Source organism: Bos indicus x Bos taurus, chromosome 3 (assembly GCF_003369695.1).
Source record: "Bos indicus x Bos taurus breed Angus x Brahman F1 hybrid chromosome 3, Bos_hybrid_MaternalHap_v2.0, whole genome shotgun sequence".
Lineage (NCBI taxonomy): Eukaryota > Metazoa > Chordata > Mammalia > Artiodactyla > Bovidae > Bos > Bos indicus x Bos taurus.
This window is the reverse complement of record NC_040078.1, coordinates 15779005-15795938: the sequence shown is the minus strand read 5'-3', so window position 1 is coordinate 15795938 and position 16934 is coordinate 15779005. Positions and strand designations below refer to the sequence as shown.

The 16934-nt window shown below is 51.3% G+C and overlaps 1 protein-coding gene across 5 annotated transcripts in view; it reads right to left on the bottom strand.

The window, feature by feature from the left end:
- Positions 1 to 16934, bottom strand: part of KCNN3 (potassium calcium-activated channel subfamily N member 3) — a 174955-nt gene that overhangs the window by 106734 nt on the left and 51287 nt on the right. Inside the window, exon 1 of one of the 5 annotated variants that reach the window (XM_027531932.1) lies at positions 7039 to 7188. The exons of the other annotated variants lie outside the window; for them this stretch is intronic. Coding sequence (XP_027387733.1) covers positions 7039 to 7173 — 135 coding nt within the window. The 5' untranslated portion in view covers positions 7174 to 7188. Of the gene's footprint in view, positions 1 to 7038; positions 7189 to 16934 lie in introns of those variants that run through there. 5 annotated transcript variants of the gene reach the window in all.

Below are 16934 nucleotides of genomic sequence, written 5' to 3'. Positions count from 1 at the left end.
CTAGTATCATGATTGGCTCGGGTAAAGCCCCCATAAACATACTCATGAACATCTGTCTGCCCAAGACAAGTGACTTTTTTTCAAAACCAGAAAACTCACAAGCCTATCAAGCATTCACCCCACTGTCCTCAACAGGCAGACAGGCCTCTGAGTGCCTATTTTACAGCTCGAACCCAAGGAGTGTTGAGTCCTGTTTCTAAGCATGTTTGTTCACCCAGGCGGGAATGGGAACGTGCTGGGGACAACTCGGACACTTGTCCATGCACAGCTGTTCCCACAGCTGGCAGATGTGCTGCAGCTGCCTGCCAGCAACAAGGGCCAGCACCCAGCAAGGGGGCCCTGAGCCAGGAGAGGGTGTGGGTGGAGCCACCTGCCACTTGGCTCCGAAGGGATGGGAGGGCTCCTCTCTAAAGAGCCCGGCTTTACCCTCTCCTTCCCCACTAACCCAGCTTCCCATCTGGGCACTTGCTGTCCCTCTCCTTGGGGTGTTAAGGTCCAAGTCCAGGGTTTTCCAAGCAATTCTGAACTCCACATTAATTTCTGCTATTGCCCTCCCCACCCTTACCCCCACACCCCCTCCCCACCCCCAACCCCTTGCATGACAACCCTCCTTGGACCACCACCTGCAACCTGGGATGGTAACCCTTCCTTCAGGGGCAGGTTCTCCTGTCAAGGGGCATCCTCAGCAGGAATTGGGACATATTAATGCATTCACTCCAGCACTCTTGCCTGGCAAATCCCATGGACGGAGGAGCCTGGTGGGCTGCAGTCCATGGGGTCGCGAAGAGTCGGACACGACTGAGCGACTTCACTTTCACTTTTCACTTTCATGCATTGGAGAAGGAAATGGCAACCGACTCCAGTGTTCTTGCCTGGAGAATCCCAGGGATGGGGGAGCCTGGTGGGTTGCTGTCTCCGGGGTCGCACAGAGTCGGACACGACTGAAGCGACTTAGCAGCAGCAGCAGCAAGCACTAGCATGATTTATTTGAATTGACTATTCACAAAATAGTTCACAGAAAGTTGTTACAGACCACAACTCTGCAAGTGTAGCTGGTAGGGACAAAAGCCCATGGAGATGTTTCAGTGCTTAGAATTCACAACGCACCTTCCCATCTGTGGCCCCCATTGAATCCCCATATCAGGGACATCCCTGTCTTTATCATCCCTTAGCAATTTGGTTCAAACTTTTCACACTGAATTACGAGTTGCCCACCTGTTTGACTCCTTCTCCTCACTCCCTCCCAAGACCAGGAACTATTTGAGGGTCAGGAATACTTCTTCTTTCCTGTTCTGGCACAGACGAGGTCATCAGTGTTTGTTGACTGTAACTGAATTCCACAGAGCCAGGTTAAGAGAATAGTAGTGACAGAAGGATCAGGGGTAGTAATACTAGCAAATACCTATACAGTCTTCCTACGTGCCCGACCCCCTTCTTGCTAATCGCTTTTATATAGATAAAACCATTAATTTGCACTCCAATCCCAGGTATAGATAAGTACTATTGTTATCCTTATTTTTTTAAACAGAGGAAATTGAGGCAAAGAGAGACAGAATAACTCACTCCAAGTTCACAGCAGGAACTGGCAGGGCTGGGATTTGAACCCAGGCAGTCTGGTTTAAAAGTGAAAGTGAAGTCTCTCAGTCATGTCTGACTCTTAAGCAACCCCATGGGACTGTAGCCTACCAGGCTCCTCTGTCCATGGGATTTCCAGGCGAAGGTACTGGAGTGGGCTACCATTTCCTTCTCCTGGGGATCTTCCCAACCCAGGGATCGAACCCAGGTCTTCCGCATTGCAGACAGGCACTTTACCATCTGAGCCACCAGGGAAGCCTGGTTTCAGAGTCTGATCTCTAATCCCCACCTCTCAAATTGAACAGATGCAGACTCCCTAAGAAACAGTTTATTGTATTTTCTTGGAGGGACCCTTTAGAGAAGTATAACATGTGCAATGGGGAAATTAATAAAATTCAATTCTGCAGACAGCCATACAGAAGGAGATGCAGAGCCATACAAGAGCCATACAAGAGACGCAGAAGGAAAGTATTCCTTGTTCCCAAGCGGAAGCTCCTCTGTGCACAGAATATGTAGCTTTATACATAGCCAGGGTGCAAGGGAGGCTGCCAGGAAGAAATAAGGGAGACGTGGCTATTCTGGGCAAGGGCCCCAGAGCAAAGTGCTGGGGGTGGGAGGGGTGTGCCCTGGGCGTGGTCACAAAAGACTGACATAATTATGGAGGGCATGGTGAAGTAGCCCAAAGCAATGATTCCCACACCCTGTTGTGTTCTAGAATCACCTGGGGAGCTTGGAAAAACCCCTACACTCAGTGCCTCCCCAGAGCATTAAATCCCAATCTCTGGGGGTGGGACTAAGGCACCAGTATCGTTCTAAAGTTCCCTGGGTGATTCCAACACTCAGCCAAGTTTGAGGACCGCTGGTTCCGTTTATGCAGTGTTATTCACAGAGCAGTCTGTTCTTCCATCCTGAGCTAAAAACATGTTGGGGGCTTTAAACTGGGCATGTTCCTTCCATCTGCCCGTCCCTCACTGTGGTTGACTGTTTGGGGCCATTCTGGGGATGTGTGTTCTCTCTGTTTTCCTCGGGAGCCCTTTAAAATGAAAACAGGTTTTAGATCATGCAGCTCCAACTCAAATTCCAACCTTGCCACTTCCTGGCTGCATGACTTTGGGAATGTTATGTAACAGCCAAGCCTCAGTTTCCTCATCTACAAATAGGGGATTGTGGCAGGCAGAGTGTCTCCCCCAAATGTCCACATCCTGAACGCCAGAACCTGTGAGTACGGTACACGGCAAAGCAGAATTAGGGAAGCAGATGGATTAGGATGGCTAATCACTTGACTTTAAATATGGAGATTATCCTGGATTATCCGGTGGATACAGTGTCATCAGAAGGGTCCTTAAAAGTGAAAGAGGGAGACCAGAAGAGTCAGTGTTAGAGCGATGCCATGTGAGAAAACCTTGGTCAGTTGTTGCTGGCTTTGAAGATGGAAGGGCAGACAGCTTCTAGAAGCTGGAAAAGACAGGAAATGAGTTCTCCCCAGAGCCTCTGGGAAATGCAGATTTGCTGACACCTTGATTTTAGCTTAATAAGACTCATTTTAGACTCCAGCACTATAAGATGATAAATTGGTGCTGTTTTACGCCACTAAGTTTGTGGTAATTTGTTACAGCAGCAATCAGAAACTAATACAGGATGAATGGGAGTAAATTGGGAAGAATATGAAGATTTAAATAAGATAAATGCTGAAAAACTTGTAGCCCGACTCTTAGCACTTTGTAATTTTTAGTTGCTATGATCACTTTTATGGGCAGCCCAGGTGGCTCAGTAGTAAGAATCCTTACTAAGTAAGCAGGAGACACAGGAGACAAGAGTTCGATTCCTGGGTGGGGAAGATCCCCTGGAGTAGGAAATGGCAAGCCACTCCAATATTCTTGCCTGGAAACTTCCATGGACAGAGGAGCCTGGCGGGCTACAGTCCATGGGGCTGCAAAGAGTCGGACACGACCGAGCATGCTTGCATGCGTGCATGATCACTTTAACCATCACCATCCTATCAGGGAGTTGCTACCTCCTGCATTCCATGCACCTGTCACAGGGCTGCCCACTCTCTACCCATCATCCCTGGATCCACTCCTAGCTCCTGAGATGGCTGAGTGGCTTCAGTCCCTGGCTGTCAGTAGGAGGCTCTGTGACCTTGGGCCCACACTGGTAGGAACCAGCCTGTCTTTCTTGGACAGAGCAAGAGGCTCCCCGGAGGCCTGTAGTGCCCATTAACACAGCACGGACCAGTGTTTTGCTTCCTGACTCTGTTCTTGAGAATTAACAGGAAATGGGGCGAGGGAGGGGAGAAGGGGAGAGGCTGGCGAAGAGAGGCCCCCAGGGAGTCTTCCTGACCACCAGCTAAGAAAGCATCATGGGAATGGTCAGCAAGGGCCTCAGAGACTTACTCTAAAGGACTAAAGGTGTCCAGCACCTCAACAGTTGCCAACAGCAGGCAAGAGCTGGACCACCAGGCCAAGAGCAGAGGGTTGGGTTTGACAGGCAGGGTCTAAAATTAAATCTCTGTCAAGCCCCTTGTTTGAGCCAGGCTCGCATGGGCCCTTTCCCCAATTCTTGTAGCTGATGCTCACTACCCTCCTTGTGGCCACTATGATCTCATCCTACAGAGGAGAAAACGTACTGGGGCAGTTCAGTGCGTCACCTGAGGTCACCCATTAGCATCAGAGCTAGCATCAGAACATCATGAGATTCAAACTTTTGATTCCAACTCTAGAAGTCTCCACTCTGTACCATATCTCATTTTCCTTTCATAAAGGTCCAATTAATACTTTAGTCATTATTGATTTAATCCAGGGAGCATGAGAACACAACCAGTGCACACTGTTGATCGGTATCCACACCCTGAAGGGGGCCAGCCATGAAAATGTAGACGCTCCAGAAACCACAAACTAGAAGGCGCTTCAAAGAAATTTCACCCCAGATGAATCAATCTCGTGTTAGCGTGGCATGGCCACAATTGCAATTCTACATAATGATCACAAACCTGGATTTCACGTGGCCCCCTGAAATGGACCAGACCGGTGAGAAGAGGCCCATTCCCTCCCCACCATGGGCGCCCAAGGACTCCCACCAAATTAGAATGTTGCACCAGCCCTGGGAACTAAATTTATCCTGAAACGACACCCAGATCAGAATGTTCTCGGCTAGAAGAGATCCTGTCCCTCATTGTCCTCCTCTCTTTTTCCAGAGCCAGGCAGTATCGGCTGTCAATTCAGCCCCGTCCACTCATTCTGAAAGCCACACACATCCATGAGGCCAGCCCACAGTGACAGGCATCCCACGTGTAGATACAAAGGGCAGGAAAGGTTGAAACGAGCAAGAAAGGAGAGCAGAGAAGACGGAAGAGAAGGTGGAATGAGGCAGGCCTAGATGATGCTGATAAGAGGTTTGAAAAGACACTGAGAAGAGGGGGAATAAATGGCACAGACGCAGGGTGACTGTGACAGGCTCTTCCAGGATAAGCTAACAGGGGCACGAGAGGTGCCTGTCTGAAGTCAGTGGCTCCTTTTCAAGCCTCAGGCAGCATGTCTCCTCCTCCATTTCCCTGGCGTTCGGACTTTTCAAACTCACTACAAACTGAGACGCTCCCACATCAGCCTCAGGTGATATCACTGCTCCTGCAGGTGACAAGTTGGGCCTTGGGGACAGGAGCCCGCCCTGCCAACACTCCAGGAGGGTGGCCATTCCCGCCACACCCCCTCCCCAATGCCGCAGGCAGAGGAAGGCCGAGAACTCCCTGCCTGAGGGAGGCTGCTGGGGAGCTGTGTATATTTAGGTAGAGGCTGGATTAGGGAACAATAAGAGCGAAACTGTAAAATCCTGAGGTTCTTGTAAATCTCATCAGTGCAGTTAAGCATCTAAAAAGATCTGACAGAACAAGACAAACCGGGCTCCCCAAGAGGCCCTGGCTCCTGGTGGGGTCGTGTTCCGTCAATGAGATCACAGAACCCCAGGTTCTGGAGGGGTATTTTTCCATTCCTCTCCATCTCGAACAAGAGCTTACCAGGTAGCTGTCATCTTTATGTCTAAAGATCCCCCAAGGAAGGAGCTCTTCATCGTTTCCTCAAGCTCAATGGTGTGCTTTAAAGTCAGAGCAGGTGCTTAAGCTTGCAGAAGGGGTGGGGGGGTGGCTTTCCACCAAAATCTCCACTAGTCCCCCCTCCACCAGTCCTCCCATCCCCACCCCCACCTCTGGTCTTAACGCTGACTACTGATGCTTTCTCAATCTTACATAAAATGCTTTGCTGATGCAACTTGGGGATCAATTGCTGGCTTCCTTCCCCAGCCCCCCACCAGATCTGTGAGCCCTTTCTGATAAACAGTTAAGGATTGGTGCCTCTGTAGACAAGGATGCCTCATCTCTCCTGATCTTGCTTGCCAGGTACTGGGTCCAGCCTTTTTTTTTTTTTTCTTAATAATCTTATTTATTTTTTCTTCATTGCTGTGCAGGCTTTTCTCTAGTTGCAGCAAGCAGTGGCCACTCTGGCTGAAACGCAAAGGCTTCTCATTGCGGTGACCACTCTTTTTGCGGAGCACTGGTTCTGGCGTGCTCGGGCTTCAGTAGTTGTGGCATGCAGACTGAGTAGTTGCAGCTCCCGGGCTCCAGAACACAGGCTCAGGAGCTGTGGCACACGGGCTCAGAGGCATGTAGGGTCTTCCCGGCCCAGTGATCAAACCCGCATCTCCTGCACTGGCAGGTGGACCCTTCACCCCTGAGCCTCCAGGGAAGCCCCTCAGCCTTTCCATTTGTTCTCGCTTCCAACCACTGCCTTTATGGCCAGATGTATCCCTCCCCTTTCCTAGAAGCCCTGAGTTTCCCCCCACCCACCACCTCATCTTCTCCAGCAGGTCTCTTTCCCTCAAGCCCCTTACCCCGCCCACATCTGCAGAAACTGCACCCAGCCTTCAAGGCCCAACTCAAAGTCCCCGGAGGCAGCGGCCTCATTTCCACCCCCGGGGAAGGCCCTGGTGTACCCACACCCGAACTCGTAGCTCAGCCCCCAGCACTTGGCACCCCAGGCGGTGAGTATCTGAGTGCTTATCTACCCATTGGATCACACGCCTGCTTAGGGCAGGGGCCTTGCCGTCCACGTGGTGCCAGGCTCATAACAGACCTTCAATAGCTCTGTGTCAGATAAATTAATCACCTTTTGTCCAGTCCTCAGGGGAGGCGGAGAGCGGTTGCTATTTCTAACAGCAGCAGGAAGGCAAATATGGCCCTGCCCTCCCCCTACTCCCCCTCATTCCACACACACACACCCGAAAGTGGTCATTTCTCTCTGATCTCAAATCAACAAGGATTCTAGTACATTCTGGCAAGAGGCACAAGAGAGAGCCGAGAGGCGCCTTGGAGAGCACGTAGCTCCCCACCCTGGTTACACAAATGGAGGACCTGAGGGTTGAGAGAGGCAGGGTGTGTGGGCACACACAGAGGACCAGCGTCAGGGGCTCACCCACCTCCCCCACGGAGCAGCCGAGGGGTGTTGAGCTCAGAGGCCGCGGCCACTCTGCACCTAGCGGGTGGCTCCACCGTGGCTGCTCGCTGATCTCTGGTTGTGCCTGCGGCCAACACAGCCACTGGTCAGCAGTCATGGCCAAGTCCAGCTGCTGCAGCCGAGAGTGGCTTCAGGAATGTTGGAGTCCGGGCAGCACTCTCCTATGACGCAGGCTGCTGGGACAGCGTTGTGACGACCCAATCCTGCCAGTGGCCAAACACCTACCTCGCCCTTTCATTCACAGATGGTGAGGAGCACAGAGACGGGGTCCACTGGGCAGCTCACGACTCCTGTCCCACACCGGACCACCGCTCAGTGAGCGCTGACGTGGTGTGCACACACGGTTGGGCTCGTGAGGGAAGGTGGGTAGGAGGGCGCATAACGCCACAGCCTAGGGGGAGGCCACGAAATGTTTAGAATGAGAAAGATCTGCAAAGCCTTGAATTTCTTCTTCTCTACATCTCCTGCCTTTAACTCAACAAAAGGAAGTTTACTTCCCCAGATTCCATTTCTGGTGCCACATTTGTATCAATGGCTTGCATGAAGCTGTCACAGTCAAGCTTATCAAATGTGAGAAGACATGAAGCCAGGAGAGCCCAAACACAGGCTGCTGAGCGAGATGCTAAAAGACCCAGATAGGGCTAAACCAAATGAACGTGGGGAAAAGGCACAGATGCAAACGACAGGCGCCACTGTCGTCCCCAAAAGCCAACTAGACAAGCAAGGGTGGGAGCTTGGGGACAAGGGGGTGGAGGCCTGCAGCTTGGCTTGGCAGCTCTGTGTAGAGGACAGAGGGTTTTAGCAAACATTCCATTCAACGTGGGCTAAGGGGTTACCGTCCGAGTCGGGGCACTAGCTGTCCTTGGCTGTAGAAATGGAATGAGCAGCGGTCCTCTGTCCTGAGCAGCTCACACCCCCAGGCAGGTGCAGAGGGAGGGCACTGCGCAGAGCAGTGGGCAGGATGGAGACAGGGCTCTGATGACTGCCAGGGAAGCAGGGAATGTCTCATATAGGCAGCAGAAGACAATGGGAAGTCCTGTGTCCGATCCAAGGGGGCTTCAGTGTGAAACTGTTGACCCCTTACCACAGGGACAGTTGGAAGGAGGAGGAAGGAGGGCTGGGGAAACTGAGCAGGCTGCTGACACCTGATGCACCCAGGACACTGGCAGCCAAAGGCGCCATGTCCAAAGGGAAGGCCAGGCGCAGCCCAGATAGGCGCTGACTAGTCCTGAGGGCCAGAAAGTGAAAGTGAAAGTCACTCAGTCGTGTCCGACTCTTTGCGGACCCCATGGAGTATACAGTCCATGGAATTCTCCAGGCCAGAACACTGGAGTAGGTAGCCATCCCCTTCTCCAGGAGAGCTTCCCAACCCAGAGATTGATCCCAGGTCTCCCACATTGAAGGCAGATTCTTTACCAGCTGAGCCATCAAGGAAGCCCTGAGGGCCAAGCGGCTAGCAGAGAAGTAGGAGCCAGTCTCTTAGAGGGTGGGAGTTGGAGGAGGACAAAAAAGAGCAAGACTCAATAGGGCACCCAGCCAGGCAGCCAGAGCTTCAAAGAAGGGTCTAGCCAAGCAGGGATCAGGAGGGAAAGCAGGGAAACCAAAGGATCATCCAGTCTTGATGGAAAGCCACTTAGAATTGGCAGCCCCTAGCTCCCTGAGGGTGCTGGACCTCATCCCTGGGGTAGGCCTGGGACCCAAGGGGAGGACAAGAGGGCAATTAGCATAAGGAAGGGATTTCTTTCTTTAACTCTTTATTTGGTATTGGGGTATAGTTTCAGATGAACAGTGAAGGGACTTGCCTTACATATACATGTGTCTGTGTGTGCATGCAAAGTTGCTTCAGTTGTGTCGGGCTCTTTGCAACCCTATGGACTGTAGCCCGCCAGGCTCCTCTGTCCATGGGATTCTCCAGGCAAGAATACTGGGGTGGGTTGCCAAGCCCTCCTCCAGGGGATCTTCCCATCCCAGGGATCAAACCCAGGTCTTATGTCTCCTGCATTGGCAGGCAGGTTATTTACCACTAACGCCATCTGGGAAGCCTCATAGATGTATCCATTCTCCCCCAAATTTCCCTGCCAAGGGAAAAGGTTTCTAACAGGCAGAGGGGCCACCATAGGGCAGAGCAGAGGCTGGGGCTCCCTCCTGGAACTGGGGCTAAGGGCCTGGGGTGCTGCCGCAGGGTTGAACCAATAGCGTCTGGGTTGTTGTTCTGCCCTGGGCTTTGTCATGTCCCCTCTTGCCCTTTTTTGGAGAGGAGTGCCCAGTGGGTGAGCCCAAATTTCAAGCTGCCTTCTTATCCTGCAGGAACTAGGGGCAGGAGAGACAGACCGAGGATGGAGCTCTCACCTAACGAGAGCTTAACGGGCCTGGAGATAGTCCACTCGAGTCAGCTCTGCCTCTCAGCCGCCACATGACTTTGGCCATGTCACTTACCTTCCTAGACCTCAGTTGTCCTATCTGTAAAGCAGGGATAATAACAGAATTCACTTCACAGGACTGACCTGAGGATCCACCGAGATCATACAGGACACAATTTCTGGCACATAAGAGATCAACAAACAGAGCCTTGGCCTTCTTGTCTTTTGTGGGCTTACAAACCTTTTTTCAAATCTAAACTTGGAAGCAGAACCTGGGCATGTGATATAAGGGTGTCAAGACGGGGTGAAGGTAATTTCAGGGACTGACACAGTGAGGGGGGTATGCTGGTAGGAGATCCATGTGTGAAAAAAGCCCCCAGACTCAGAGGGGGAGCCCACACACCCATGAGCCATCGGGTGCCTGAAGGTTACATAAAGGTGACAAAGTCAGGACTTCCGTAGTAGGCCAGTGGTCAAGACTTTGCCTTCCAATGCAACGGGTACAGGTTCAAACCCTCGTCTGAGAGCTAAGATCCCACGTGCCTCATGGCCAACAAACCAAAACCTAAAACAGAAAAAAAAGTTTAACAAATTCGATAAAGACTTTAAAAATGGTCTATGTAAAAAAAAAAAAATCTTAAAAAAAACTGACAAAGTCAGTTCTGAAGATGCACGGTGGTGATGGCTACGCAACAATATACCTGAACTTACTCCCACTGACTGAACTGTACACTTAGAAATGGCTAACATGGTAAGTTTTACATATCCATTTACAACAATTAAAAAAAAATTAGTGACAAAGTTACAACCGGGGCCCAGGGTCCCTCCCACACAGCCACCAGCTTTGTACCAGTGATGTGTTCAGAGGAAATGGAATTCTGCTGGATTGAATCGTATTGAATTCTTTAATTCCAAGATAAACTCGGCACATTTCATCTCTTTTCCAATTATTAGGTTTGGGAGAATTTGAGCCGTGGTGATTTTGCCATCCATTCTCTTAAAAACAAAAGATGTCATTTTACCAGGTTCCTGCTGAACAGAGAGACTAGAATTATCAGCATTTTCTTGGTCGTATAATGCAATGAAGTCTCCAAACAGTAAAAATTCTACCATGCCTTCCAATTTCCCAAACCCTCAGAGAGTCTATTATCTTTAGCTCAGATTTAGAATCACTGCAGTCCTACTACATACAGCCCCCCTTACAAGCACAGCAGGGACAGCCACTGAGACGGTTACGAGGAAGCATGGCCCTCGTGGAGCTCATAACCGAGCAAGACGTGTCCTAATCAGGAGGAAGCCCTGGGACCCTGTGGTGCTTTCCAAACACACATCCCCAGGCAGTGGGGTTCCCTAGCCTGCAGGGTCCAGAACGTGGCACAGGGGATCTGACGCCCATCCCTAATGTAGAGCAGGGATGAAGAGATCATCATCTGAAAACTACCGACCACAGTACAAAAGCAGCATGGTCCAGCGGCTAAGACTCCACGCTCCCAGTACAGTGGGCCCAGGGTTCTATCCCTGGTGAGGGAACTGGATCCCATGTGCCACAACTAAAGGATCCTGCATGCTGCAACTAAGACCCAGCACAGTCAAATACATACAAAAATATTTTGAAAAGAACAATACAAAACGGAATGAATTAACTGAAAAAGTCATGGACAGTGCACATCTGCACTCACAGGGAAACAGAATATTCTATTAAGTTGAACATGTGCTCCCCAGTGACTTTGAAGAAGTGGGAGTTTGTATTCATGGAAAGGAGGTTGGAACTGAGTGCTGAGGAAGGGAATTTGGTCACTGACTTTAATTATCCTAAAAGCTTTAAGATGTCTGACCAGATTATATTTGTAAGAGACTTAAGAGGAGTCACCTTTAAACTTAAGTATGTTGGAGCCAAGGAACTGTCCTTTTGATGGTTTGCTATTTCAAGTTCAAGGCTATACTAAGGGGATAGCCAGCTCCCTTTGCGGACAGAAAAGGGAGGCAGTTAGGAGAAGGGACAGGTTGCTTGGACAGTCCCACACAAGGGCCTCCTGAATGCAAACTTCATCCGTTCTTGCTATCAAAAATCATTCAGGGACTTCCCTGGTGGTCCAGTGGCTAAGACTCTGGGCTCCCAATGCAGGGGACCCAGACTCAATCCCTAGCGGGGGAAACTAGATTCTGCACACCACAATTAAGAGCTTGCGTGTGGCAGTGAAGACCGAAGACCTCCCATTCCACAGCTAAGACCTGGTGCAGCCAAATAAATAAATAAAGATAAACATTTTTTTAAAAAACATTCATACCCACTCTGTCTACATTTTTCTCTCCTTATCATGAGCATCCTTCCAACATGGAATACTGGATACAATCAGAGGCCCCAGAGATCGTCTGATCTAATCTGCTTACTTTACAGGTGACAAAACTCAGGTAGAGAGAGAAGTGGCCTACCCAAGCTCACACTGTGATCAGTACCCCAGACAGACCAGGCCCCTCGCACCGTGCAAAGAGGGCAGAGGCTTGTTGGGAGGAAGTGCCTTGGATGGGGCAGGCACTTGGGCTACTTTTCCCACTCCGGTCACTCATTAGCTGTCTGTGTTGGGACAATGATCTCTTGTATCCCTGAATTATAGCGGAAGCTTCTTGAGAAGTATGCCTCGGCCCTCCTCGTTTCCCAAGGCTACGTGTGTGGTTTCCAAGGTAACGCACAGCTGGGTGGATTCAGCCTCGCAGGCACCACCTCATCTTGAACCAGCAGGGGAAGAGGAGTGGGAGGTGAGGTGACACCACCTCCCCATTTACAAACAGTGACTCCTTCCGAAACCAGTTTCCCTTCTGTCCCCCTGCCAAGGTCAAGGGAAGAGGACACCTCTGACATCCTGGAGTCCTGGAGCTGAGGAAGCTTCTGGAGGACTTGGCAAGAGGTGACTGCCTGGAAGTCAATGGAGCTCCAGGCAGCTGACTCCGGAAGTCTGGGACTGGCCCTCGAGGCTGGGGCAAGTCTGAACACGCCCAGGGCAATGGTTTTCACACCTGTTAACAGACGCCCTGTCAAGAAGCATGACACAGGATGACATTTCCAACTGCCAAAACAGAAAGTCAACACAGGCAGCTGAGAAACAGCCTTGCTGCTCCCTAGGCATGCCGCCCTTGGGCTCTGGGGGGCCCCGAGATGGCAGCAGGAGACCACCACCCCTAAGGAAGGGCAACATGGCAGGAAAGCCCTCTCTGGGACAGAAAGGGTTAAAGCCAAGTGTTCAAATATTTAGCAAATAAAACCAAAATGTCACACAGAGACTGCCAAGGCTGGAGTGGTAACCATGGCAATCCATGGCCAGCTGCAGATCTGAGTGTGAAGAGGCTCTGGGACCAAGGCCTGTGATGAGAGGGGACAAGAAGGGACAAGAGGGCGATGCAGAGGGTCACAGTGGGCCTGGCCAGCCCAGCTCACAGAGGGCAGCCTGCCAAGACCCTGGACCCCTTATGATGCACAAGCCAGGGCTTCAGGCCAGTCTGTCAGTCTTAAAGAGACTCCGTTTGGTCTTCTATGGACCGAGGAAAGAATCAATCTACCCGTCTGACCCCTGGGCTCGTTGTTCATTCATTTGGTTCCAGTTATCGAATCCCTGCCGTGTGCTGGCTGCTCTTGGCTGTGGCACAGAGCAGAGAGTCCGAGTCAGTCCCCACCACCACGGACCTGTGGCCAGAGCAGACACAGGTGAGAAACAGTGTCCAGGTCAGAACACAGCCAACTTCTAGAAGGGGCACCTTGCCCAGGGAGTGGGGGCGGCCAGAAAGCTTCCTGGAGGAGGTAAAAACCTAAAAGTCAAAGGGGTAAAGTCAGGCAGGCAAGAGGTCTGACAATATACCCGACAACGCTCCAAAAAATACACAGCACTAGATAAGATGAGAGGTGACACCGTCGTCACCGAGGGGGCTGCCGATGCGTCATCCTCTCAGCTTTCTGTCTTTGAAGGGTAGTCTGACAAGGACTCGTGGTATTCGAACTGAGCAGCACTGGCCCCTCTTTCCTCCTTCCCTTTCAGCCATCCAGGTGCAGGCAGGTCGTTGGGAGGCCCGGCACCGTCCTCTGGACACATTCCCCGTTTCCAGTCTCCTTCGTGTGCGGCCATCTGTCCGGGGAGTGGTTGTTGGCACAGGGCAAGAAATGGACATGAGCTCGGCAGAGGAGGCCACTATCCAGAACATTCCAGTCAAGTCCTAAGGTTCTGAAGGAGCTCATGTCCTCGGACCAAGCAGGCTGAGGGGCTATCCAGGGGCTTCAGGATCTCAGGGGTCCCCAATCTATCTGTTCAGCTCTAAAGGAGGACCTTGGCCACTGGCCCATCCACGATCCCCAGTGAAGGCCATTCAAACCCATCAGTCAACCAGCTAGAGACACCATTAGGAAATGTCTATCAGGGGCTCGCAAGGACAGAGATCCCAGCCCCACCAGGGTGAGGCAGCTCCCTTCTCCCCTGGAAGACAGACAGACGTTCCTTTCTCTCCTCTTTAATGCCCCTGAAGCGCTCCAGGCCAGTTTCATCCCAAACAAGCACAGGACTCTGCTCCTGGTGAATACACTGCTTGGGTAAAATGTCATCTCCCTGTGAGAGGTTCCCAGCCCTCTGTGGCCACCTAATGTTTCACACACACACACCTCACACCTCAAAGCTTATCAGCCTGAGTCCCAGTGGATCGACGTCTAGGACAAGCAGCTTCCAAAGGCAGGGACCAGGTCTCAATTAGTTCTGGATCCTCCATGTCTGACATACAGTAGTCCTCACCTAACAGGTAAGATGTGACTTGAGCCCGGCTTCTTCTAGAAGGAGAAGGGAGAGTAAGGGAATAGAGCAAGACTCAGCCTGAACCTTCAGTCCATTCCCTGAAGGGAAGACACTCCTACTAACTCATTTATTTATTTTTTTTTTTCTACTAACTCATTTAGCAGCGGACCCCTAAAGCATCAGAATTCCCAGTGACTCAGCGGTAAAGAATCTGCCTGACCATACAGGATTCACAGGAGATTCAGGTTCGATCCCTGGGTCGGGAAGATCCCCTGGAGAAGGAAATAGCAATCAGCTCTGGTATTCTTGCCTGGAAAATCCCACGGACAGAGGAGCCTGGTGGGCTACAGTCCGTGGAGTCACAGAGTCGGACGTGACTGAGTGACTGAGCACACACAGGCCCAAAGCATGTGAACCAGTGACACCTCCTGTGTTCCAGAGGCCCACGTCCCTGTGACAGCAGGTTTCACGTGCCCGGGAGGGTACTCCAACCTACGGGACCATCGTGCCAGGGCATGTGAGCCTTTCCGTAACATGAGCTGTCTCTTGAATATAATTTCATATGTCTTACAATCTGAAGTAATCTCCCTGTAAGCTGAGAATTCTACGGCTACTTCATAAAAATATCCATATTTACACATAACTTAAAGTCTCCTTTTATTGGTCTCCTGTGTTTCAGATGCATGAGGTTGAAGTATCTTGTCACTATTCTGTTTCTGTCAGATCTGAAGTGGACTAGAAGGCTCTGGAGGCCAACAGCAGATTGTGATCTGATTGATGCTTTTCACATTGAATATGGCCAGTAATCACAGACTGAAATTAATGATCTCTCAAGTTTCCGTCCACACTGGATGATGGGAAATCTGCCACTGCCTATGTCCCAGGCTAGATTCACAGCAGTCTCCCCATTTTAGTTTGACAGACGTTATCTGAGCCCCGCTATGTGCCAGGCACTGTCCTGCAGCTTCCCGCCCCTATGGCTTCCTTGAGGACACCAAAGCTCGGCTCCACATCTCCAGATGTAGACGTACCTTCACTTTCCACCCGCCCCCCCAGGCCCTAAGCCAGGGCACTTCCTCCCTGGGGCACCCAGACCAGAAGCTGGCTGCTGGGTATTTCCTCCCTCTCCACTGGCTCCTTCCTGCAGAGCTGACAGACAGCGCCGTCTCTCCAGGTCACACATGCAGACCAACAGCTCTCCCTCCTCACTGCGTCCTGCCCAGTGGCCACTCTGCCTTCCTTGATTCACAGCCAAACTTCCCAGAAGACTGACCAGTATGCAGTCTCCACTTTCTCACCTCCTACTTGGTCCTCCGTTCCCCTTCCACCCCCCCGTGACTGCCACTCCCAGTGACAGGGCTGATAAAGGGCACAATGACCTGCCCACAGCCAAATGCAAAGGGCCAGTATAGTCCGACTCCTTGGCCCCTTGTGACAGAACTGGCACTTCCTTCCCTGTCCCGGCTTCCTGACTCCCTCCCCTGGGGTCTCCTCTGACCTCCCTAACTCTTTTCTTCTCCTTTGTGGGTCTATCTGCCTCCTCCCACTTCTCACTCGATGATGTCCTTCTGGGGGTCTGTCCCCTTCCTCCTCTCATCCCACTGCCCCCTTCCCACCAGGCCTATCCTCTTTATCACTATCCTGGAGGCAGCTGGATGCCCACCCTCCCCCCAACCTGAACTTGGACATGTCCAAACTAACCTGGTCGTCATTTCCCACCTCAACCTCCTTCTGTGGTTTCAACCATAATGAATGGCACTGCCAGCCACTGAGTTACCCAAGCAACGGCTGGGCTCCTCATTTCCCACAGACAGTACCTCCAACCTAACAGGTGACCAAGTCTGATCAATTCTACTTGCTCGACATCTCTTAGGCACAGTCTCTCCTGTCCCAGCTCTGGTCTTGCCCTGATTCAGGGTGTCACCATCCCTCATTTCGACCATGGAAACATGCTTCCAATTAGGCTCTCTGCCTCTGAAATTGGCCCTTGCAACATTTGCCATGCTGCAGCAAAAATGCAAATCTGATCATCTGTCTCCCTAACTTAAACCCCTTCCATGGTTCTCCCTGCTGCCCACAGGACACTTCTAAAGCCCTTCAGCAAGACAGAGGAGTTCCCGCTGGTCCTGCCATGCTCCAGAGTGGACCCGCCCTCTGCCCAGGATGTTGTCCTCGAGGCATTCTGACTGTACTCTGCAGTTTCCCGTCTCAGAGCCTCTGTATATCTTGAGGCCTCTGCCTGGGATATCCTTTCCTTGCTGTCAGCACACAAACGCATCCTCACTGAAGCTAAGCTGTTTTGCACATATTATCTAATTTGATCTGTACAACAACCCTGTGGTGGGTATTGTTAATATCATTTTCCAGAACCCACGTTGAACTACTAAAAAATCTGTGTTCTCAGCCTCCTGCTATCCTGCCTTTCAGGATGTCACTAAAGACATTAATTAGGGCCACAGTGACAACTCCTTGCAGAAGCAAAAGTGATTTCAAGATTTCCAGCACAGAGGACTGGGTGCCTGTCTCAGGGTCTGCACAGAGTAGGCCCTCGTTAGGTACACACTGCATGAATGGACGAGCTAGATGGATAAGAAGGGGAGAGGAGGGAGGATCCAGGGGAGCGATAAAGCATTCGGTGTTTCACTAGTCAGAATGGCCATCATCGAAAAGTCTACAAATAATAAATGCTGGAGACAGTGTGGAGAAAAGGGAAGCCTCCCACATTGTTG